We start from the raw sequence: 21,485 nt of genomic DNA, 5'->3' as shown, positions 1-21,485 counted from the left end.
CATTATTTACAGAGCATTTATTTTAATCTAAATATTCATATTGTAATTGCAGAGGACGTGCAGCACATAGTTCTTCAGCTATCTGAACATCAGAGTCATATAGCCAAAATTCTCGTATTAGATGGCAAGAGAGTAGCTTCACATCACTTCTTAAACCACAGCTCCAAGGCCTTGAAGAGAGACAGATATGCTCGAAAGATACTGGTCGTATACACGTGAGATGGACTGTCGGAGACATGACAAAAGAAAGACGGAATTGAACCTAAAAGAACAATAGCTAGACGACTTATGGCTACTGCCTAGCCATCAATCACCTATCTAGCTGCAGCTGACCCGGCTTCCTAGAATCGCAATCTGCAGCAGGCTAGGAGCACCTCAGCGCCACTCAAGATCGTCAATATCAATACCTTGGGTGAAATTCATGGTGTTCAATCTAGTAAACCGTGTAGGTTGTAGGCAAGTTTTAAGGCATATGGACGGGGCGCCTGTGCAGATCTACTTAAGGCATCATTGTGCACCAGATCATTACGGAAGTTCTTCAATTTTATATAATGCCTCTACTATTTAGATATCCGAAACTCGACTCCAACCGAGTACTTATCGGGTATACCCCAGTCTCCATGAAAGTGCGTGCCGTTTACCCCAATAAGTAAGTGGATCCCATGATTCTGTGCCGTTCAAACCGATCCATCAACCATTTTAAGTCCCGACTACCGCAGCCTACGAACCTCTGCTCGGTTTATCTTCCAAGGTCGTCGGCCCTTTCTTCCCGGCATATCTTTACCACAGCACTATTGCTTGTGGGCCAGGCAGTCTTTATTCCTGGCGTTACCTCGACTGGAAGACTAAACCCTCGTCACCGTCGATTCACAACGCTGGCTTGGGTAGTCGGTTGATCTGCAAGATCATCCGCTCTCGAGCTTGGCGGCTGCGACCTGACTCGTCCAAGTTGATTGTCTTCAAGGACGCAAAAGAGAAGATGTTTGAAGTCAGATATTTGTCCGCCATTGAATGCATATGACGATGCATCTTGAACTCCCGCCGCCTCCCAGACACCTACGATCTCCCGGTGCTGAGGGCTACCGTACGCCAACGATCGAGGACACAGAAAAAGAGTTGTCAAGAACATTGTCAGAAAGCAATGCAGCCCTTCAGCCAACGGGTTCGCTGGTGCGAGAGGCGCATTCCTCAGCGCTAGAGTCTACACATGGCTCTTTTCGTAACCGGTACAGTGGAGTCGACATGTCACTAAATAGGACGATGACTGAATCGTCGGGCGGGAAGCTCAACTGGAAGAAACGAATACGGCACTTTACCTGGGCGTTCTTCACTCTAACAATGGCCACAGGTGGTATTGCCAATGTTATATATTCTAGTAAGTCTCCAGGCCCTTAAGCCATCAGCCACTAACGGCAAACAGTACCTTATAGATTCCGAGGCTTGGATACCATTGGAATTATCTTCTTACTCGCCAATATTTTCTTCTATCTCGTAATCTGGGCTATACTGCTTACGCGCTTTTACTTGTTTCCATATACTTTCAAGGCGTCTCTTTTGCATCCCACAGAGTCATTGTTTGTACCAGCATCGGTGGTCTCGTTTGGGACAATCTTGATTAATATCTCACAATATGGCACTGATAATACTGGACCATGGCTTACTGACGCTGTCCATATTTTATTCTGGATCGATGCCGCCCTGGCTGTTATCTCGTCTGCCGGGATTTATCTTCTTTTGTATGCCACCCTGTCCATGTCATTAAGATATGGCTTGGCCGGCTAATAGTAGCAGGTGGTCAACACAGACCTTTACCATAGCGCAAATGACGCCAATCTGGATTTTTCCGGCCTATCCTATGCTGATAATTGGGCCTCATGCTGGGCTTTTATGCGCTAAATTGGAGCCCTCTAGAGCACTGCCCATCATTGTTGGGGGCACGACTATCCAGGGGGTGGGGTTCCTGGTTTCATTGATGGTGTATTCGGCCTTCATCTACCGATTGATGTCCCAGAAGCTCCCAAGGGAGAACATCCGGCCTGGGATGTTTGTCTCTGTTGGCCCGAGCGCATTTACGGTAGCAGGTCTTGTGACCATGGCTGCTCAGGCGAACAGTGTTTTCCCGGATGATTTTATGGGCGACGGCATCTTGGCCGCCAACGTCTTAAAGATCGTGGTCAATTTCGCCTCCTTATGGCTTTGGGGGTGAGTAATTTTGCTGCCACAAATTTCCAAGCTGACCTCGCAGTCTTGCAATATTCTTCTTCTTCATCGCAAGCTTCGCGCACCTATCCGCCATCGGCCCTGGGCGAATGATTTTCACGATGGGCTGGTTTTCCTTTGTCTTTCCGAATACTGCGCTGATCACGTCGACATTTGCAGTGGGAAATGCATTTTCTTGTAAACCTATTCTAATTATAGGGTGTGTCATGGTTATTCCTCTTGTGCTGATGTGGCTCTTCGTTGTTTATATGATGATCCGCGCTATAATCTTACGCCACATCCTCTGGCCACAGAAAGGAGAAGACAAAGACGAGGGAGGGTTTGAAATAAATGAGATCAGGCCTGGCACTCTCGGAGAAGAATTCCAGTAAGGTTTTCTACTGACGCAGATGATTGTGCAGCTACCATTCAAATGAATGGTTATGGTTTGGAAGGATTCGAAAGGATTTGTATATATGTGATTTCATCCGAACCTTTCAATGCTATCCAGACAGAAAGAAGGCTAGATAACCTCACGGATTTGTACTCTGAACACCCGTCCACAGTAGTATGCATTGTATAGAAGTAGTCTCAGCTGGCGTCGGCAGGCTCCGATGGCAAGGGTTCGCAGGCTCCACCATACTTGGGAACGGTCCAATCCATGGCGGGCGTGCCACATGGAACCTTATCCATCTAAATTGGCTATTTTTTTTCTGCCCCTCGGACCCTCGGACTCTGCCCTCTTCTTGAATATTATTTAGGCGTTTTCCTCTCCTCTGCTTAATACCTGTTGCTTGAAGAACACTCGCTGTTGAGCTTTCGGCTTTTATCACGCACAGTTCTTATCCATCTCTCGTCTTATCGCGCTATCGGGAAACCTCTTATCGCCAACATGCCCCAAAAAGTCTATGTCACTTACAACCAGGTATGAAATGCTCAGTTTGTGCATTCGAGATCCCAGAGTTGCAGAATTCCCTACACAACATACCCGCCATAAGGGCCTTCACCGGTTACTTATACTTGGACGTCACACCGATCTGACACATTACGTATAGGTCCACAAGCTATGTCAATCCTCGGCTGAACAAATCCTCAACACATTCCACCCCAACTTGATGATAGCTATTGGTGGAGGCGGTTATGTCCCTGCTCGTATCCTCCGGTAAAGCGACCAGATTTCATAGAGAAATTATGATCTGATCAATCACTAGATCGTTCCTCAAGCGCCCCGGCGAGCCCAACATCCCTATTCAGGCCATTGGTCTGTCGCTCTACGAGGATCTTGGTCGCGGTGACCCAGAGGAGGTTCCCGGTACAAAGGTTACCCGAACACAATGGCTGGACCTGAGCTCCTTGGAAATGGCCAACCTGATCGGCAAGAACATTCTCATTGTCGACGAGGTCGATGACACGCGGACAACACTGGAATATGCCGTTCGTGAACTGCAAAAGGATGTTGAGCTCGCGCAAAAGCAGCTTGGTCGCGAAGGCGAGAAGACAAACTTCTTCGTGTTTGTGCTACACGTATGTCTCTACCGTGGTTTGTGTTGTGAGGATGCTAACAGCTTGAACAGAACAAAAACAAGTCGAAGAAGGGCCAACTGCCCGCCGACATGATGGAGTCCGGCCGGTACCACGCCGCTGTCACAACTGATGACGTTTGGATTTGCTACCCATGGGAGGCTAAGTATGATCACCGCCTTTCTGTAGAGCCGGTTACTGATCAGTTTATAGGGATATCGATGAACACGACGCACTCGCAAAAGCAAACCCCCTAGTCTAAGGTTCATTCAGCGAAAATCTCGATCTTTTCGCATCTGTTATGATTTCGAAACGCGCTCCCTCCGCCGGTTACTAGAATCGTTCCCCCTTTGTTTTGAGGAGTCAACGATCTCAGGCGTCTTTTACGAATAGGCTTTATAGATAAAAGCAATCACTTCAGCAGATCTTCATCAGAGGATCTATCTACCTGCGGGGAATAGACCATCTTTCTTGCGAGGTCGCTTTTGGATTATTCACTTTTTTATGAGTTCTCACGCCCAGGCACGATCCCACAAAATAAATCTCACTCTGCGATCTACACATACCTGGCATGACGCATTCTATGATACTGTATGCAGCCAAAATGCAAACAGATTGTATCATTGTAGTATATATTACAATGTCTCCTTTACCTCTCTTGAACTTATGCCCCCCATATGAGTGGCCAGAGGCCTCGCCTCAAATGTTATTTATAGAAAGTTATCGTTTGATTCTCGCATTTAGTCCACGTCAACATTTGCCCGGCGCAGTTCAGCCTTGGCCTGCTCGATCTCCCCCTGCAGCTCCTTGTGCGCCTCAGGCACATCGTGGAAAGTGAAGATCGCCAGACCCAGGCGGCCGAGAAGGTAGCATCCGAAAGATATGAGGGCGTAAAAAGGTAGCTAGGTAACGCGCGAACGGGGTCCGTCAGCTCGGGTTCTGGAACTGAAAAGGGGTAGAAGGGCCCAAAAAGACCTACAACGGGGATGATTTCTTGTTGTATAGTTTCGTTCAGTGGAATGAGTCTGAGGTAGAGAGATAGGTAGAGCTAAGCTTTTGTTAGTTTCTGTTTAATGGAAGAGGGATAGATGTGTTCGCACAGAGGAGACGAGGAGGAGGACGGAGAGGGTCTGCTGGGCGCGCGTCATTGTAAGAGTGCTTGAGATATCGAATTGTTCTGTAATATGTTGACCAGAGTAAAAACAAACATGAAAAGATTAACGAAAGCAAGTGGGCTTCAGAAAAGAGCGCAAGTTGAAGATAAATGAGGGACTGGGTTTGAACGAGGAGTTTGGATAATGGACACCTGAGCTCACCAAAGGTTGACCGCGGAGATGTGGCTGTACGGACGTATTATAAATTACCTACAGAGGTCTTTTAACAACACTGTGAGACTCCGGCAATATTTCTGTAGAGTAGACTATGGAGTACTGATGTAGCTTAATCCTATCTTATCCATGCGCTTTTTCTCTCGTTTTATAAGGAGCTCCACTTGCAAAACTGAAGTAGTTCTATTTACTCTGAAGCGATACACCACTCGTACCGCCACACTTAAAGTTCGTTGTCTCTTGACGCCTTAGGCCGCGACGTTTTTCACTATGCTTCAATTCATCTTGCCTGTATAACGAGTGATCATCGCTTTTTGGTCATTCGGGTCTACATCTTAGAACAGAGCTTGGGCAAAGGCATCGCCCAGTCACTTCTTACAGGTCTACAAACGGACAGCCTTCTGCACGAAGTAGTGAGTACTACCCCTATCTACCTGCGAAGCACCTTTCCAGTTTACAGACCTCTAAAGTGCCATAAAAGAGATGACCAGCAGCAATGTCGCCAATAACCTGGACACCCAGGCTGGAAATATAGAAGGATTGCATTTCCCCCCGCTGGAGGAGATCTTCCAGACGCAACGTCCGGCAATAGAGCCGCCCCGCGCCGAGACGCTACCATTACAGGAGCAAGAAGCCCTTTTGTACTCCGTGGACGATGCCCTGAAAAGGGCAAATGAAGGCGATACGGCAGCCTTTGAAGGTATGCTGGACGCTTTATCCAAGCTCTGGCATTGCCAGTCCCAATTACTACTACGGGCTACAGAAGCCCTGGCGGACGGGAGTAGAAACCGTCAGTATATCCAACCAGTTACTACGCCAGTTGCTTACCGTTTGCAGCTTCGCTTCGTCTCGTGTACGGCCGCACGGGAATTCTGGATTTCTTCCTCCGGCTTATATCTTCAAATGAGATTGCGGAGAGTGGCCTGATTCTTCATTCCCTGAGGCTCATTGGGAATTCTTGTGCTGACACAGGTAATTCTCTTCTCCGTGGATACAGATTCTAGATTTATATATTTATCCAGATGAAAACCGGGCGATTGTGGTGAATTGCATACCAGCCATTCTGCAGTACCTACTGCAGCCTGAACTCCGCCAGGTCGTAATTCCTGTCGTATATAATCTATGCATTGACTATGGTATGCACTTTGCTTTCTAGATGTTCTGCCTGACTGACGACATGAAGAACCTGCCCAGTCTCAGTTAGCGGCGAACAAGATAGTGTATATCCTGTTAAAACTGGTCAAGGATGATGCATTCCAGGGAAATGATGCTCTAATTGACTATGTCTACGAACTAATAGAGCTCGTGGGCGAGCAGGGTATGCGTCGTCTCTTATGCACTAGTACTCACTAACGGTTGCAGAACAAGGCATTGAAAATTCTCCTGATGGGACAATTTCATTACTACTAGCCATGACTGCTGCTGAACCAGCCCAATTCTGTATCCTTGCGAACTGCACCGCGGCTTATATAACCAACACTAGATTTCGGGATATCTGCATATCAAGACGCATGGTCTCGGGTATCTTGTCAATGCTCACACGGTCCATATCCTTCAACACAACAGGCTCTGATGACGCGCAAGCAATCGCACAGTCACGGCTGAAGATAAACCAGGCTTTAGCAGAGCTATCTGCCTCGCCGCTTTTTGCAGTGTCCTACCCGCTGAACTCATCCGTCTCGCAGACGCTCAGATCTTGGCTAAACAGCCCAGAAGATCAACTTCAGATCTGCGCCTGTGTCATGCTCGGCAACTTGGCACGCTCCGACGAAACCTGCGTGGCCATGGTAAAGGAACTGAAAATCCACGAAGAGCTGATAGCCGTCCTAAACAGCAATGCCAGAGGAGCAGCACTACACTCTGCCCTTGGATTTCTTAAAAACCTGGCAGTAGCCAGTGACAATAGGATCATTATAGGCAAAGCTGGGATCGTGCCAGCCATCGCGCGCCTATGGGCGTATGAAACCATCCCGCAAGTCCAGCTTTCAGCAACGAGTATCACCAGACAGCTTGTCAATTCGTCGGTCGAGAATATCAATCGGCTACTGGAGCCAGCAGAGGGAGAGGAAGCGCAGTCTTACCTCTCATTACTTCTTGCTCTGTTCAAAAGGACCGATTCAATTCCAATCAAAACAGAGATAGGGCGCATCACAGCCGCGATATGTCGCACGCTCATTCCCAGATACAATGCCGCCGGTGACTGTGTTCTCGAATCTCTATTCACTCACAAAGACATAGCCCTTCCGCTAGGCGCCATGGTAACGCAAACTCAATGGCCTGTGGTGCGGAGCGAGGGATGGTTTGCTCTCGCGCTGATGACATCCACAAAGGCAGGCTCTGATGCGGTCGTCAATTGTCTGCAAAAAATTGATGGTTTCTCTTTAATTGAGCAGACTCTAGGCGCTGCAGAACCATCAAAGACCGAGACAGACAAGGTGCAGTGGAGCAAGGACCGGGATAACATTATAATTCTCGTGCAGGAGCTATTGAGGGATGAGGTGAGTATCTTAACTGCCAATATTTACTCAGGCTGATAGATATCCTCAGTCCGACACTGTTGACGCTTCCTGGAAAACTACTATGCAAGACCTGATGAGACGTCATGTCTCGAAGTATCTTAAGCAGGGCAATTGACACTGAATTTGAACCTGAACCTGTGTGTTCTTGATAGACTAGATATGCTTTCCCAATCAGCTGATGATAAAATAGCTTGCTCAACATCACACCGTTGTCAATTGCGTCGGGGTATATATTTTGTTTCAAATTGTCACGTGTTGATATCCACTGCATGTGGCCCACCTGCCGAGGTCAGGACTACTTGGAGTAAATCTAAAACTAAATACTATCTCGTTTACTGTCCTCTTGTCTTGGAGACATCCTTCGTTCTAACCGGCAGGTAATTGTAATGTCTGACGGCAGTGACAAGCGGAAATCCGTCCTAATCACGGGGTAAGCCTATCCTTAACATTGGGCTACACTGTAGCTAGTTCGACTCAGGGAATCCCTACTGAGCCTTGTCTATCCTTTGATACAGCTGCGCTCCCGGAGGAATAGGGAATGCTCTTGCTCGTGAATTTTACAGACATGGTCTGCGAGTATTTGCAACAGCTCGGAATGCGAGTCAGCTTGAGGATCTTGAAGCCATAGGCATTGAGACGCTGAGTTTGACCGTAGACGATGAAGATAGCGTCCAATTATGCTTTGCAGAGGTTGAGAGGAGATTGGGTCATGAGGGACTGGATTATCTGGTGAACAACGCGTGAGTTTCTAATTTAAAAGGCTAACACCTTTGTGCTGACCACGCCATAGAGGTCGCAGTATGTATACGAACATGTATAATGTCAAGTCATTGACGACAGCCAGATTATACGGTTCCTGCTACCGAAGTTGATCTTTCCGAAGTCCGCGCAACGTTTGAGGTCAACTTTTTTTCCGTGGTCTACATCTGCAAAACGTTCGTCCCACTGCTCATCAAGGCGAAGGGTACCATAGTACAGATTGGGTCAGTTGCAGGGGTACGTGTTTACTCTCTGCTATATTCAGCAACCGAACTGACTCTCAATCATCATCTAGATCATACCCTATGTGTTTGGTTCAATATACAATGCCTCAAAGGCAGCGCTGCACTCTTATAGCGACACCCTACGGGTAGAGCTAGCTCCATACGGGTATGCAAAGGCGCTTCTTCGCTTCCAGCGTGCCGACTAATAACAGTCTGCCAGGGTGAACGTCACTACAGTTGTTACTGGCGGTGTTCAATCACGCATCGCGCGCACACAGCGTACTCTGGCACCCAACTCCATCTATGCTCCGATTGAAGACCAATATACTCGTCGCGTCACACATAGCCAGGACGGAGCCATGCCTCACTCTGCCTATGCCAAGAGCGTTGTTGCACAAGTCTTATACGGGTCTGCGCCGTGGCGTTGGCTCTGGCCATGGGCCAAGGGACGAAAGAGCTGGATTTGGGAGGGGAACAAAAGCTGGATTATCTGGTTGTTCATGGGTGGCTGGGGTTGGACTGGTCTCGCACATGCCGTCATGACGAGGATGTTCGGACTGAATAAGTTGAGGAAGATCCTCGGGAACTAGCCAGTTTGAGTCAGGTCGTCGGGACGGCTGAGAATTCATTGAGAGCGGCGAACTTGTTGGCAGGGCGCCTCTGTCTTAGGAATCGCTGTTTTGTATGATTAGGCAGGCGCAGTTATTGCTGCGTAAAGGATCTGCAGTTGATTAGTGGTGTTGCGGGCCATGATCGCTTGGTTCAATGCCCAAACGGTGTGAATTGATAACAAAGTGCTAATAATTGCATTTAACGAATTTATTTACAGGTGCTCTGTAATATATTTTGGTGTCCCCAATACATGCGGCAAGCACAGCCCCATAACCCTATACACGCCATAGAATTAGGCTCGAAGATGCGAGATGAAGCTAATGGTATATCGTACATCTATTATACATATATGAAGGTAATGAACCGCTTCGACTAATTAAGAAGCACCACAAACTGGAACCTCGACTCCAAACACATATGCCGATTAAACCATCGCAGCCGGGAAGTGGACAAAGTCAATGTCAAATGCGGAACACGAGGGACCTTTTAATATAAACAATAGCTAGCCAGATGTCCATGATTTTCGTATATTCCTGGCGTCAAGAGTGGAGAATGCAAATTCCAACGGCGGACTGAAGGGCTGCTTCGGGGCCATTGAAATCAAGAAGAGCTATCCAGCCCCCAGTGTATTTAGTTCCTGAGCGGTGCACACTCGTCAGACTGTGCGATTTTCGTTAATTTTTGTCATTGTCACGGACAGCGCCTCCGCTTGCGCGATACCAGACGTCAGATCCCCATCTCAGCAGTCGTTCGGCGGCGGCGGTGGGCGAATCCAGAGCAGGCCGAATGTCAAGGTAGAAAACAGGCTCGCCAGTCGGCTCTGGGGGCCCAGAGTAGTAGTCAATTACATAGCGGACTTCCTTGGGGCCTGATGGCGTTTCGCGCATCACGTACCAGTCATGTCGGTCAAATGGAGGCTTGGTCCTGAACGAGAAGAGGTTGGTTAGAAAAAATAATTATCGCCAATGATGAAAAAACTGACTCAAATTTCGCCGGGTATAGCCGGCCTAGAATCTGGAAGAACTGTGCTTTAGGCGTAAGGTCTTGTGGCCGGCCCTGGAACCTCACCAAACGAGGCGGAGTAGTAGTCGCAGTTCCATAGTATTCCTCTTTAGCTAGCTCTAAAGGGATGTTTTCTTCACCTCTTCGGCACTTCTCCCATGCATTCGCCCAGCCTTTTGAAAAGATCCGCTCCCAATTGACAATCTCACTCCAAGCGCCCTCGTTCAAAAAGTTATGCACCGCAACCATGGCCTCTACGGCATCTTGTGGAGTGTCTGTATACCCTTTTCGCAGCATAGCATTATACATCTGCTGTGGAGAGGGATACTCCCAGTTCCCTTCTGAATCACCTCTGGGTATGGACGAGACCTCCCGTTCAACACCTAGGTCCACGGTTTGGTTCGGAGCGCGCTCTTGCGAAAGGGACGCAAACATGTAGTTCAACGGGTTAAGCTTGGACAGGGTCGACTGTTTTGTATCAGGCGCAGTAGGTGGTTGAGAAGAAGATTTCGGGGTTACGAAGAAGGGCGAATCCGGCGATCGCACGGGACAGGCGCTTGAAGTCTCAGATTGGGGAGGAGATGCATGCATGGGACATGCTGGCTATGATCATCAACAGTTAGCACTTGAAAATCTCTTTGCTCTTCGTTTTACTTGCCGGAGGAGACGCATCAGAGGATGCTGGGTGATTGCGCGCCGGAAGTTGCGGCTGCGAATCTGCCCAAAACCAACCCATAATGAAAGGTGATAGTAACAAAGGTCTGGTGCTAGATAGGGCTCAAAAGTCGGCAGTAGGCGAGATGGATAGAGATGGTATGTGGTAAGAGGGAAAGGCGAGGCCTGAAAGTTTTGGAGTGATTTAATCGGCGATACCCGCAATAGATAACAGAAACCGGGAACTATCGTAATTAAATAGGTACTTTCGATTGGTTGACTCCACAGATTACGGAGTGCTGCTACCAACTACACTTTTTAAGAAATGCCATTCCCGAGTCGGCTAAAATGTCAGTAGAACGCCGTTCCCTCTCTGTACGCCTGTCCGCAGCTAATACAGCCCAATAAAATCCATCCCAACGGTATAGAACATAAGAGAGCAAACCGCGCTGAGCGGAAAAGTGGCGAGACGACGCCCCGCAAACTATAATGACAAGACAGAAAAGCGATCAACGTTCAGGTTAACCCTGAACATCTTGGACAAGCCTTGCAATAAGCGCATACCCAAATAGGAGTCCGAGACCGACCCAGATCTTGTTACGTTGAAGCCAAGTTTGACCGACTTCTCGGGCAGCGTTACCACCATCCATTACAGCCCCGATTCCCGGCGCACTACCGTTCGGACGTCTGCGCAGCGCACTAGTTTCCGGAGAACACTTGCTCGAAGAGGCATTCGGATCAGGTCTTAGTTGCCCGGTTGCAGTGTCAATACGGTTCTCTTTCAGCCACTTCCAGTTCTCTTGGTCCAACTCTGGCCATTCAGTGCGAAACTTTAAGCCTCCGTCACCGGCTTTGACATTGTTGATACCTCTCGAAGTGGGCGTCACCCCAGGTGTCGCGCTGATGTGGGTGCCTCCGCCCGTAGAGTTCCACCATCTAGAACGCGCAGCGAGAACACGCCTTTCCGCTTCTGTTGCGCTCACACTCCCGGTAGTCATTTCCTCGCTAGTCATAAAGGAAAGTAGGCCGATGAGGATTGTGGAAACTTCCCACGCCGGATTGAATGACTTTGGGTGAAAATCGCTGATGCTTAGACAGAGACGGGAGGACGGCTGGAATCGACCGCTTGGAGTGTGCATGCGGATAGCAGGAGGGGCAAATGGATATTCGGGGGGGAACATCAATGTGCCCCAGTACTGTCCATTCTCGTATGGGGTTCCAGGGGGTCCAGTGAGGATATAATGCCACCTAATAATCAGAGTCCGTTATTTCGCTTCTCTTCGCTGCGGGTTTGACTTACTCAAGTATGTTGGACTCCGACGGGTGAGCGATAATGAAGGGTGGGGGATTTTTCTGGATATTTTGATACTCGCGAGTGAGCTACCTAAGGTTAGTGGGTAATCGAGCTGGGAATAAATTACTCCTCAACTCACCCTTTTGTAAGCTGCTTTTGTAGCCATTTTACTCGTGATTGAAGGCTTAGCTGCAGCAAACGCCCACAGTGCGGCGTATGAACAGAGAAGACGGGATTGACGAAATGAGTGACGCAATCAGCGGAAGAGCAGATACAAGAACAAAAGAACGATAAAGAGCACTCGCAAGAAGGAGGTGGCTGGAAGTGTTGTTGTTCCCGAGAATCATTGCGTTGATAGAGTGTTCTAAGGCGAAGAGCAGCCGCCACGTGACTTGCTGAACTATTGCTTCATCGGACGCTTCGGGCAAGCCTCGACGAGAACCCGATAGTCACTGCTGGTCTTCTGTTAGCTCTTGCTGCCGTCGCAATGGCTTCCCCGCTTTCTGCTGAGGATGGAGAAGTATGCACTGTCTTTTATTCATGTCTATTTCGTTGTTTTTAACCAATGGCGCTTTCCATAGATTTTCGAGCGTCTCCAGCAAACCGCCGATCCAAAGGTACTAGAAGAGCAGCAGCAGGCTGTCAATGAACGCCTCCACGCAATTTACCAGAAGGCGCAAGACCGTCTTGGAGAGCTGGTAAGTTTTTTCTTTTATAACGTGTTCAAACTTATTCCTGCGGAGCATTGTGGCATACTGACTCTTGCTACAACCTAGATTGACCAAAACTCCACTTTACCTTGTGCCATTTCGTCTGTCCAAGTCCTGAACGCAAAAAATACGCGCAGGGGCTTTCTTGAACAAATTTTCAACCCATTGCTGAGCCAGCACCGAAAACAGACGTATACCCTGTCCGAAGCTTTACGAGAAATATCGGCCCGTGCGGACAAGCTCAACAGATTTGGTCAGTAGCAATGCAGACTATGAGGTCTAGTTCTAACGATGATCACCAGACATATTTCAGCAGCCTGTTTCTGTGTATCTGGATCAGGCTCCGGCCTCCGAAACGCAAACAGGCCTCACAAACATCAGTGTATACTATTCCGTGAAGGAGAAGTCCCGTGTCCTGCTCAAGACCGGAACTGACCTCGGCAACGCGGAAGGCTCAGCCTATGGTAACCTCTTATGGCGCAATGTATTTGGCGGCGCTGAGAACTTGAATTTCAATGTTTCTTTGGGCACAAGAACGCGATCCGCTTACCAGGCCGTGTTTGACACGCCCATTTTCAGCGATCCGGACTTTCGCCTGGAGCTTGGTGGAATCGCCAGCTCGACACAGAAGTCTTGGGCAAGCCACGAAGAAGTGCTGAAGGGCGGCTGGAGTAAACTTCGGTGGCTGAGCCGGTCTGGCCAACGCCACGAAATTGGCTACAGTGGCTTCTGGAGACAAGTGACCGGCTTAGCGGAGAATGCATCCCCTACCGTTCGAGCAAATGCAGGTGATAGCGTCAAGAGCAGTGTTTTCCATAGCTGGACCACAGATCGCCGGGACAACCCTTTTTTGCCCTCACGAGGCTACTACGCCAAGGCATTCAACGAGCTGGCTGGCTGGGGTCCGCTTAAAGGCGACGTCGCGTTCTGGAAGTCCGAGGTTGAAACACAAAGTGCTATTCCCATCCCAATACCTGGAGTTAAAGGAGACAGTGGCGTAAGCTTTACTACTGGTTTCCGTGCAGGCCTGCTCTATCCTCTTGGTCTCGACTCGGACTCCCGGCCACGCTTGTCTCGCCTCAATGACCGTTTCCAGCTAGGCGGTCCTACAGATGTTCGCGGGTTCCGTCTCTCTGGCCTCGGGCCTCGCGATGGTACTGATGCAGTTGGAGGCGATGTCTATGCTGCAGGAAGCGCCAATCTCCTTTTCCCAGTTCCACGAGTAGGCGCTGAGAAGCCTCTCCGGCTTCAAGCGTTTGTGAACGGTGGGCGGTTACTGCCTCTGAGAAACGCGCAAAAGGCGGTCCCTTCCAGCAGCGCCGAAGTGAAAGACGCTATGAAATTCACTGTCTCTGAAATTGGCAACGGCCTGCCGAGCATCGCAGCTGGTGTCGGACTCGTGTACGCCCATCCAGCTGCTAGATTTGAGCTCAACGTCTCCCTTCCGTTGGTTTTGCGTAAGGGTGAGGAAGGCAGGAAGGGGCTGCAACTCGGAATTGGTATTAACTTTTTGTAAAACATATTCTCTGAGCACCTTGAAATAGAATTGTTGTACTTGTATTATTCAGCCTTTAGACCAACTTCGATGACTAAGCCTTAGTTACTTAGACTGGCTTCACCGCCGACAAGTGTTCTGTACGAGCCACCTACATCAACCCTAATTCACCTTGACACATACCAACTACATTCCTTCGAAGCTTCTCCAAGCGCCATTGGCGGCATTAGCTTCTCTTCAGGTCTGTCATCTTGCGAGATCCTCCAAGCTCGAAGTCACCATCAACTCCTTCCACCATGGCACAGTACTATCCACAACAGCCCTATGGAGCTCAGTCTTCCGCGCAAAACCTCCAATTTTACCCATCTAGCTATTCCTCCGTATCAGGACACACTACTCCTTCCCAAGCATCATTTGGCGGATTCGGCGCACCACCAAATACAGCGGCACAAGGGTACCCCGTTGGAGGGGCTGGATACGGCGGTTTCGGGTCCCCTACTGGTGGTGTGAGCGGGAGGATGGGCGAACAGGGCGGCTTGCGGACCGGGTGGCTTGCTGCATTTGGAACTGAGGGTTATGACGGCGAACCGCCGCTGTTGGAGGAGCTCGGGGTGAATTTTGAGCATATCCGGACCAAAGTCTGTACTCACCTTTCAACATCTTCGGACAATAGGCTAATCTAATGCATAGACGTTAACGGTCCTCAATCCCTTCGCACGCATAGACCAGCACCTCATGGACGACAGTGACCTCTACGGCGCACTCCTCTACATCGTTTTATACGGCACCTTCCTACTTTTATCGGGCAAGGTATTCTACGGCTATATCTACGGCGTCGCCGTCTTCGGTACCGTCGCTCTCCATCTAATCCTCAGCCTTATGTCTCCTGTCCACCCAACCTCCCCAACTCAGCCGCCCAACGCCGCAGATCCGTCTGGCAACTACGACCCGCACGCCAAACCAGGCTCGTCCGGCCACTTCTCCGCAACGCTCACGTTCCCGCGCTCCGCAAGCGTCCTGGGCTACTGCTTTTTACCACTTGTGCTGACAAGTCTCTTGGGTATACTTGTGCCTATGGACACAATGTTTGGGTACCTCCTTACAACGGCGGCAGTGGGGTGGTGTACGTATTCTTCGTCTGGGATGTTCTGTGCTGTGGCGCGTATGAGTGGTATGAGGGGTCTTGTGGCTTATCCCTTGGCACTTTTTTATGTTGTTTTCGGCATCATGGGGCTTTTCTCTTCAACTGGGAGTGGAACTCTTGCAGCGAAACCGGGGGCGGCTTAGTTTTTATCTAGTCTGTTCCATCTTCGTATCTGAGGATTGACGCTTAACGACAAAAAAAGGTTCTGAACTCGCTTTCTTTCGAGAGCGAATTATAGTAGTTTTTCAAGAGGATTTTGATCTATTTTGTAATTAATGCATGGCTACTAACAGATTTATGCATATCTAACCTTAGGAGCGCCAGATTCATTTTTAGAATGACCTCCTGTAGCTAATACTGCTTGCAACAGTTCAGGGAACTAGATACTGACATTAAGATAAGTGGTAGTTTGTATTTGGCCATAATAACCCTTTTCTAGTAGACCGAGTATCGGACAAGACACAAGAAATTCCGAAGCATGACGAAGTAGACTATTTCACGTGACAATGAGAGCTCTAGCTCTCGTTAAAGCGGCGATGCTGGAACACCCGTGACGCCGCCCTGGGCTACCTGTTCCGCGACATCTTGCTCCGCTAACTCCAAACCTCACGAAACTTCTCAAGCTAACTTGAAGCCGACCTACTCTATCCAGCGAGTAAACCGCAGCATTCCCGTTGGAATTGCAATAATCGAAGTTCTTACGGCGGGTTGTGAGTAGCAACTTGTTGACGCTGATCCAAAGAGCTCCGTTCATGATGGCGCTCGACAACTACTACCGCAATAAGATCGAGAGCATGAAGCTCGAGATCATTCAAGGGCAGGCTGTACTACGGCGACTTGAAGCACAACGCAATGATTATAACTCGCGGGTGCGCCTACTGCGAGAGGAACTAGGCCTACTTCAACAGCCTGGCTCTTACGTTGGAGAGGTGGTGAAAGTCATGAGCACAAAGAAGGTCTTGGTGAAAGTACATCCAGAGGGAAAATATGGTAAATCACCTTTCTGCGTTTCTTCAAATTTGCTAGCTTGGTGGTTTAGTGCTAATAAGTCCTACATAGTTGTTGACATCGCGGATGGCGTAGACATCGGCAAACTGACCGTCGGCAAGCGTGTTGCTCTGCTCTCAGATTCATACAAACTGGAAAAGATGCTCCCGTCATCTGTGGACCCGCTGGTTTCGCTCATGATGGTCGAAAAGGTTCCTGACAGTACATATGATATGATTGGTGGCCTCGACCAGCAAATCAAGGAAATCAAGGAGGTCATTGAACTTGGCTTGAAACACCCCGAGTTGTTCGAGTCTCTGGGAATTGCACAACCGAAGGGAGTTCTTCTTTACGGCCCCCCCGGTACCGGAAAGACCCTCCTCGCTCGAGCTGTGGCTCATCATACGGACTGCAGGTTTATCCGTGTTAGCGGGTCGGAGCTTGTACAGAAATATATTGGTGAAGGTAGCCGTATGGTCCGTGAATTATTCGTCATGGCCCGAGAGCATGCGCCTAGCATCATTTTCATGGATGAAATCGACAGCATTGGGTCCAGCCGGATAGATTCCGCGGGCTCGGGTGATTCAGAGGTTCAACGTACCATGCTGGAGCTTCTCAATCAGTTAGACGGGTTCGAACCGACGAAAAACATTAAGATCATTATGGCTACAAATCGACTCGATATTCTGGACCCTGCATTACTGCGGCCCGGAAGAATTGATCGGAAGATCGAGTTTCCACCTCCATCGTAAGGCTCTACCTTTGTCGTATGAGAGATGCTGTTACTAACTGTCCTCTTACCCGCAACAGTGTGGAAGCTCGTGCGGATATCCTACGGATCCATTCTCGGTCGATGAACTTGACGCGTGGGATCAATCTTACGAAGATCGCGGAGAAAATGAACGGATGCTCGGGCGCCGAACTGAAGGGTGTATGTACAGAAGCCGGGATGTACGCCCTTCGAGAGCGGCGAGTACATGTTACTCAGGAGGACTTTGACTTGGCCACGGCCAAGATTCTCAACAAACATGACGACAAGGAGGTAGCAGTCTCGAAGTTGTTCAAGTAGATGAGCAAACGGAATCCGGGCGGATGACGATATGTAATACTACTCTTCTGCGGATTAGTTGCGATAGTTCTAGGTGCCAGGATTGTCAATCTAGTACAGCCGCGAATACAGTCGATGTAGATAAAGGGTAGCGTCAATCGGTCTCAAACGGCCGTACATTAACGAATATAATCGAGAATCGTGTTGAACTCTACGTAGGTAAAACAAACTACACTCCACACACAGCATTCTTCAGTGAGCTCCCGACTTGCCCTTGATTCCAGAAGAGTATGTCAGAAAAATGACAACTCAACGAGGAGTCCGTCAAAGCACCGTGAGCCCTACTATTTTCTGGACGTATCGCCGCAAGGGAGAGGGGATTGGCGACCAGAGGCTTGGCGCCATGGATAACACTGCCCGCAACGAGAATTCATGAGGCTCGGTGCTGAGTGTTGAGTTTATCTGGATATATGTAGTATACTCTGAGCACGAAGTAGTCTTCTTTCTTTTGCCGAGGTCTGCGATTTAGTAGAGGGTAAACTTGTACTCTTGTACATTATTCTCTATAGTTACAATAAGGGATTACTTATGAGTCAGTGACCCTAGACTATACTACTATAGTCTTGGCAATCAGATGATTTCCGCCGAGATCCTTATCCTCAACACCTCACTTAATATAGTCCCCAGAATCTGCTTGATCTGCATGGGCGGACTGCGAACGCTTATCACTAGACCTGATTGACTTGCCGTTTTCTGCTCCGGTATAGCAATTTAGGAATGTATGGTGAAATGTAATGGTGAAACGTAAAAGCTCATCTGTCAATGCTTGGGAAATAATATTGCCTATCAATCCTTACTTAACACTTCAGCCTATACAAAGCTGGAACGAGCCTTGAACCAGTTAGGAACATCAGAAGGGCTTTCAGTTTCCAGAAGTTCCGGGTGGATGATCTCCGGTTGACGCGTTATGGCCGGGGCCGCGTGACCAGCGATCCGTATCCTCCAAATCCAGGGCCTCGGCTTGAGTGGAGCCAGCCTAGATCGGATGACCTTTGGGTGGAACCATACTCTCTTTCCACCTCGCCTTTACACTACTGTTCAGAGTACAGAAATTTGGAACTCCGAAGCCCGAGGAGATATGCAGTGCTTAAATTGGCTAGAAGGCTGCTGTATCACCTTCCACAGTCGTGATTATGCAGTAAAATCCCATGACTGTGCCAAGTTGGCTTTGCTTTTTGCAGCCTCTACGTTGTAGGGAGTACTTTTACGGATGAGATTATCACATATCTTAAAAAAGGACATCATACGGATAAATAGGATCCTTTCATATACGGAGTAATACCCGACTTGTCGTCCGGTGAAGCTTTCGGCAGCCCCTGATCTTTTAGGTTTATTCTTCCCAACTCCGCCGTCTTCCTACTCCGTTGTAGTTTTTTCTCTCCCCGTATCGGGTCTTTATACTTCGTACTTCCCCGCTCATTACTATTGTCCCCAGTTTATCACTTCAACAACCGACTCCGGTTGACGTCTAAATCCAACTCCTGGTTCACGGCAGCAATATACATTTCTCGACTAGGGGCACAATATTCCGTGGAGCACTCCACGGATCTCCCAACCAAACAAATCGCGGACCGGATTTTGCCACTCTTTTCGAGATCCGTTGTTGCTTTTTGAACCTGATATATTAGTAGCATGTCAGAAGCACTGTGGTCTGTCTTGGTCACTAGCATCGATCCTGACAACAAAAAGAACATGTCTGCTGTTCTTCAATCCACCATCAATCTTCTCGAAACTGAGCTCGCCAAAGCCAGAGCTGCTCTACAGGAGATCCAACCAAATGCCGGTTTAATGATTAATTGTGGCGAGGAACTGGCTGTTGGAGCCGTGGCCGCCTACCGACAGAATCTCATTAGCTGTGCTCCTGACTTCTTCTACGGCACCCGCCGCTTGACCCCCAAGGAATTGGGGCTTGTTCCGGCCGTTCGCGAAATCGAGCTCAGTGACGAGGAGGAATCTGTCAAAGAGCGGCCTGAACCGGTGGTAGAGCGAAAGCCAACCTCGATCGAAGATGTTTTAGAAAATGGCTTGATCCTCGATCACTTGGTGCCATATCTCACTCCAGGCACTCTCCTGGCCCTGTCGGCAACTTCGCGCTTTGTGCGCTCGCTAATTATGGAGACGCCATATGTGTTCCGACACCTTGATTTGTCTCATTGTCGAGGCGCTCGGCTGACTGATCAGCCCCCGATTGACCGTGGTGGTCAGACGTGGCGGGCCGAGCGCATGGACGAATCACTGACCGACGATGAATTCTACTCTGGGCCTCTCAGAGGCATCTTTGCCAATCTGGAGCGAAGGTCGATCATGCGCGATGTACGGACGCTTATCTTAGATGGCCTGCCCGTTCCAGCTGATCTTGTTTCGGACTTGGTGCTGTCGGACCGCTTCAATCTGAGCCTACTGTCAATTCGAGAATGTCGACATCTAAATGAGCGGAAACTCATGCAAGTACTCAACTATGCTGTTCGACCTACGCGGCCTGCCGGTACGCCTCGCATCAAAGGCATCTACTACTTCACTCCCACGGATCACCTTCGAGCTGCAGTTAGAAGCAAGTACAGGGATTGGTGGAGTTCACAGTGCGTCAGTCAACGCACGCTCGGCGATGTGACGCCCACACAGAACCAAAAGGAACAGCGTCAAAACGTTTGGTATAACTCGTCCGGTAAACTGCTCAAGCATCACATTGAGGAAGGTTGGGCAGAGACTCTTCAAAAGTGCGAAGGAATCATTGCTTTTGATGCTGTCCTCTGCCGCGGTCCTCGACACAATGTCGACCTCTGCGCCACTGTATCCCCCAGTACGGAAGATGCCCAACCTGGAAAACGGCTGCTCGGGCCAGCTATCGCAACAATTGCCCTGGGTCCTATGGGTTGCGACGGTTGCCACACTTCTGAAGAAGGCCCGGCTATTTGGGGACAATCTCCAGCCGAACATTTTCCCCTTCTCACACCACCACCATTTCATTCGTCATCTTTGGCTGCAGCAAAACGGCCAGCACTCATCTTGGGTGAGCACCCTGTGCTGATCGCTCGTTGCGCCGATTGCCTCGCCGATCGGTGGTGTCATCGTTGTAATAAGTGGTTCTGCAACAGCTGTCTTCCGCGCCCGGAACGTGTGAGGAGCAATTTGTCGCCTCATCAGACAGCTGTTAGAGGACCGCGTACTGGCAATGAGGGGTTCGGACCTGGAGTGAGTAAAGACTGCTGGGAGTGCGGGCCAACGGTAAGCGATGTACCAAATAAATATATGTGGTCTATTAACCTCGTTCAGTGCGCCGCATGTAAGTTGGACTGTCAACGGAACTGCCAAAATTGCCAAGGCGACTATTGCATTGAACACAACGAAGGCTGTTCCTTCACGATGGTATGGATTATGGTCTTGCTTTTAAATCGAACACGTTTGACTGACTTTTCAGTGTGATTGGTGCAACACTAGTACACGGCATCGAATGCGTCAGCTCTACCAGTAAAGGCTCTCAGTATTAACGAACGTACTTTACGCGGATCCTGCTGTACGAGAACAGTCGGAGATTCTTTTTGAAGAGGTAATTTATGACCTCATCTGTTGTGTTTGCTAGCATTATTGTATACCCCGCATATAGCATGCCATTTCGCTCTTGAATGACCACCGGCTACCCAGGTATGGATTGCCTTGGATTAATAATGAAACAAGCCAGCCCTCTCTGTTTTGCTTTCCTGTTGTTCGTGTATTAGGGAGAAGTACATGTAAGCCAGTAAGTGTATAAAGTAGATGGACCTGCTTTTAAGAGCGTTTGAGGATGACAAATCCGGGCGGTATCTTCTGGAAGATGGCAACAAGACTCAGTTCACGTCAACTCGAGTAGCCAACAATCGCTTAAGGATGTGTTGCTCGCCCTGGTGGAAGATACCTAGACCTTGCAAAAAGCTATGGCGAGGGAACAGGAC

The 21,485-nt window shown here is 49.1% G+C and overlaps 9 protein-coding genes across 9 annotated transcripts; 7 read left to right on the top strand and 2 right to left on the bottom strand.

Annotated features, from left to right (window-relative positions):
* Window positions 1–705: 705 nt before the first annotated feature.
* On the top strand, window positions 706–2,688 carry BDW70DRAFT_141743 (putative C4-dicarboxylate transporter/malic acid transport protein). Its single transcript, XM_073737815.1, has 4 exons — window positions 706–1,375; window positions 1,421–1,736; window positions 1,792–2,202; window positions 2,246–2,688. The coding sequence occupies exons 1-4, from the start codon at window positions 1,012–1,014 to the stop codon at window positions 2,589–2,591; spliced, it is 1,437 nt and encodes a 478-aa protein (XP_073593252.1). The 5' UTR covers window positions 706–1,011; the 3' UTR covers window positions 2,592–2,688.
* A 241-nt stretch (window positions 2,689–2,929) lies between these two features.
* BDW70DRAFT_96975 (xanthine phosphoribosyltransferase) lies at window positions 2,930–4,103 on the top strand. Its single transcript, XM_073745312.1, has 5 exons — window positions 2,930–3,124; window positions 3,255–3,361; window positions 3,411–3,723; window positions 3,774–3,886; window positions 3,934–4,103. The coding sequence occupies exons 1-5, from the start codon at window positions 3,092–3,094 to the stop codon at window positions 3,980–3,982; spliced, it is 615 nt and encodes a 204-aa protein (XP_073593251.1). The 5' UTR covers window positions 2,930–3,091; the 3' UTR covers window positions 3,983–4,103.
* A 357-nt stretch (window positions 4,104–4,460) lies between these two features.
* BDW70DRAFT_162588 (dolichol-phosphate mannosyltransferase subunit 3) lies at window positions 4,461–4,868 on the bottom strand (the record flags this gene model as incomplete). The annotated part of the gene is made up of 3 exons (XM_073741152.1): window positions 4,461–4,622; window positions 4,700–4,768; window positions 4,821–4,868. The coding sequence occupies 3 exons, from the start codon at window positions 4,866–4,868 to the stop codon at window positions 4,461–4,463; spliced, it is 279 nt and encodes a 92-aa protein (XP_073593250.1).
* Window positions 4,869–5,531: 663 nt separating this feature from the next.
* On the top strand, window positions 5,532–7,682 carry BDW70DRAFT_152474 (putative GTP binding protein; the record flags this gene model as incomplete). The annotated part of the gene is made up of 6 exons (XM_073739450.1): window positions 5,532–5,838; window positions 5,886–6,020; window positions 6,071–6,184; window positions 6,232–6,366; window positions 6,411–7,546; window positions 7,578–7,682. 6 exons carry the CDS (start codon window positions 5,532–5,534, stop codon window positions 7,680–7,682), a joined length of 1,932 nt encoding a protein of 643 aa, XP_073593249.1.
* A 221-nt stretch (window positions 7,683–7,903) lies between these two features.
* Window positions 7,904–9,365, top strand: BDW70DRAFT_141733 (SDR family oxidoreductase). The gene is made up of 6 exons (XM_073737814.1): window positions 7,904–7,997; window positions 8,083–8,307; window positions 8,358–8,365; window positions 8,412–8,563; window positions 8,622–8,716; window positions 8,771–9,365. The coding sequence occupies exons 1-6, from the start codon at window positions 7,954–7,956 to the stop codon at window positions 9,138–9,140; spliced, it is 894 nt and encodes a 297-aa protein (XP_073593248.1). The 5' UTR covers window positions 7,904–7,953; the 3' UTR covers window positions 9,141–9,365.
* A 471-nt stretch (window positions 9,366–9,836) lies between these two features.
* BDW70DRAFT_152472 (cytochrome c/c1 heme lyase-domain-containing protein) lies at window positions 9,837–12,278 on the bottom strand (the record flags this gene model as incomplete). Its single annotated transcript, XM_073739449.1, has 6 exons — window positions 9,837–10,086; window positions 10,145–10,763; window positions 10,819–10,873; window positions 11,361–12,066; window positions 12,119–12,198; window positions 12,252–12,278. 6 exons carry the CDS (start codon window positions 12,276–12,278, stop codon window positions 9,837–9,839), a joined length of 1,737 nt encoding a protein of 578 aa, XP_073593247.1.
* A 289-nt stretch (window positions 12,279–12,567) lies between these two features.
* On the top strand, window positions 12,568–15,604 carry BDW70DRAFT_170331 (surface antigen-domain-containing protein; the record flags this gene model as incomplete). The annotated part of the gene is made up of 7 exons (XM_073742899.1): window positions 12,568–12,632; window positions 12,694–12,810; window positions 12,889–13,075; window positions 13,125–14,334; window positions 14,367–14,370; window positions 14,623–14,955; window positions 15,008–15,604. Exons 1-7 carry the CDS (start codon window positions 12,600–12,602, stop codon window positions 15,602–15,604), a joined length of 2,481 nt encoding a protein of 826 aa, XP_073593246.1. The 5' UTR covers window positions 12,568–12,599.
* Window positions 15,605–16,029: 425 nt separating this feature from the next.
* Window positions 16,030–18,037, top strand: BDW70DRAFT_141725 (proteasome regulatory particle base subunit RPT6). The gene is made up of 3 exons (XM_073737813.1): window positions 16,030–16,451; window positions 16,521–17,196; window positions 17,259–18,037. The coding sequence occupies exons 1-3, from the start codon at window positions 16,214–16,216 to the stop codon at window positions 17,515–17,517; spliced, it is 1,173 nt and encodes a 390-aa protein (XP_073593245.1). The 5' UTR covers window positions 16,030–16,213; the 3' UTR covers window positions 17,518–18,037.
* A 657-nt stretch (window positions 18,038–18,694) lies between these two features.
* BDW70DRAFT_141724 (uncharacterized protein) lies at window positions 18,695–21,407 on the top strand. Its single transcript, XM_073737812.1, has 3 exons — window positions 18,695–20,781; window positions 20,830–20,922; window positions 20,975–21,407. The coding sequence occupies exons 1-3, from the start codon at window positions 19,189–19,191 to the stop codon at window positions 21,026–21,028; spliced, it is 1,740 nt and encodes a 579-aa protein (XP_073593244.1). The 5' UTR covers window positions 18,695–19,188; the 3' UTR covers window positions 21,029–21,407.
* Window positions 21,408–21,485: the final 78 nt, after the last annotated feature.

The sequence above is a fragment of the Aspergillus foveolatus genome (assembly GCF_047715535.1).
Source record: "Aspergillus foveolatus strain CBS 279.81 unplaced genomic scaffold BDW70scaffold_52, whole genome shotgun sequence".
Taxonomy (NCBI): Eukaryota; Fungi; Ascomycota; class Eurotiomycetes; order Eurotiales; family Aspergillaceae; genus Aspergillus; species Aspergillus foveolatus.
Note: the sequence above shows the minus strand (reverse complement) of the source record. Positions and strands in the feature narration are given on the sequence as shown.

Excerpts from the sequence above, each read along its gene's own strand:
- BDW70DRAFT_141725 (XM_073737813.1), top strand. The coding sequence starts at position 16,214 with ATGATGGCGCTCGACAACTACTACCGCAATAAGATCGAGAGCATGAAG. Across the intron at positions 16,452-16,520 it reads ACATCCAGAGGGAAAATATG|TTGTTGACATCGCGGATGGC; the intron begins GTAAATCACCTT and ends AGTCCTACATAG. Across the intron at positions 17,197-17,258 it reads ATCGAGTTTCCACCTCCATC|TGTGGAAGCTCGTGCGGATA; the intron begins GTAAGGCTCTAC and ends TACCCGCAACAG.
- BDW70DRAFT_96975 (XM_073745312.1), top strand. The coding sequence starts at position 3,092 with ATGCCCCAAAAAGTCTATGTCACTTACAACCAG. Across the intron at positions 3,125-3,254 it reads TCTATGTCACTTACAACCAG|GTCCACAAGCTATGTCAATC; the intron begins GTATGAAATGCT and ends CATTACGTATAG. Across the intron at positions 3,887-3,933 it reads TGCTACCCATGGGAGGCTAA|GGATATCGATGAACACGACG; the intron begins GTATGATCACCG and ends ATCAGTTTATAG.
- BDW70DRAFT_141724 (XM_073737812.1), top strand. The coding sequence starts at position 19,189 with ATGTCAGAAGCACTGTGGTCTGTCTTGGTCACTAGCATCGATCCTGAC. Across the intron at positions 20,782-20,829 it reads GCTGGGAGTGCGGGCCAACG|TGCGCCGCATGTAAGTTGGA; the intron begins GTAAGCGATGTA and ends AACCTCGTTCAG. Across the intron at positions 20,923-20,974 it reads AAGGCTGTTCCTTCACGATG|TGTGATTGGTGCAACACTAG; the intron begins GTATGGATTATG and ends CTGACTTTTCAG.
- BDW70DRAFT_141743 (XM_073737815.1), top strand. The coding sequence starts at position 1,012 with ATGCATATGACGATGCATCTTGAACTCCCGCCGCCTCCCAGACACCTA. Across the intron at positions 1,376-1,420 it reads TGCCAATGTTATATATTCTA|TACCTTATAGATTCCGAGGC; the intron begins GTAAGTCTCCAG and ends AACGGCAAACAG. Across the intron at positions 1,737-1,791 it reads GCCGGGATTTATCTTCTTTT|GTGGTCAACACAGACCTTTA; the intron begins GTATGCCACCCT and ends TAATAGTAGCAG.
- BDW70DRAFT_141733 (XM_073737814.1), top strand. The coding sequence starts at position 7,954 with ATGTCTGACGGCAGTGACAAGCGGAAATCCGTCCTAATCACGGG. Across the intron at positions 8,564-8,621 it reads AGATTGGGTCAGTTGCAGGG|ATCATACCCTATGTGTTTGG; the intron begins GTACGTGTTTAC and ends ATCATCATCTAG. Across the intron at positions 8,717-8,770 it reads GTAGAGCTAGCTCCATACGG|GGTGAACGTCACTACAGTTG; the intron begins GTATGCAAAGGC and ends ACAGTCTGCCAG.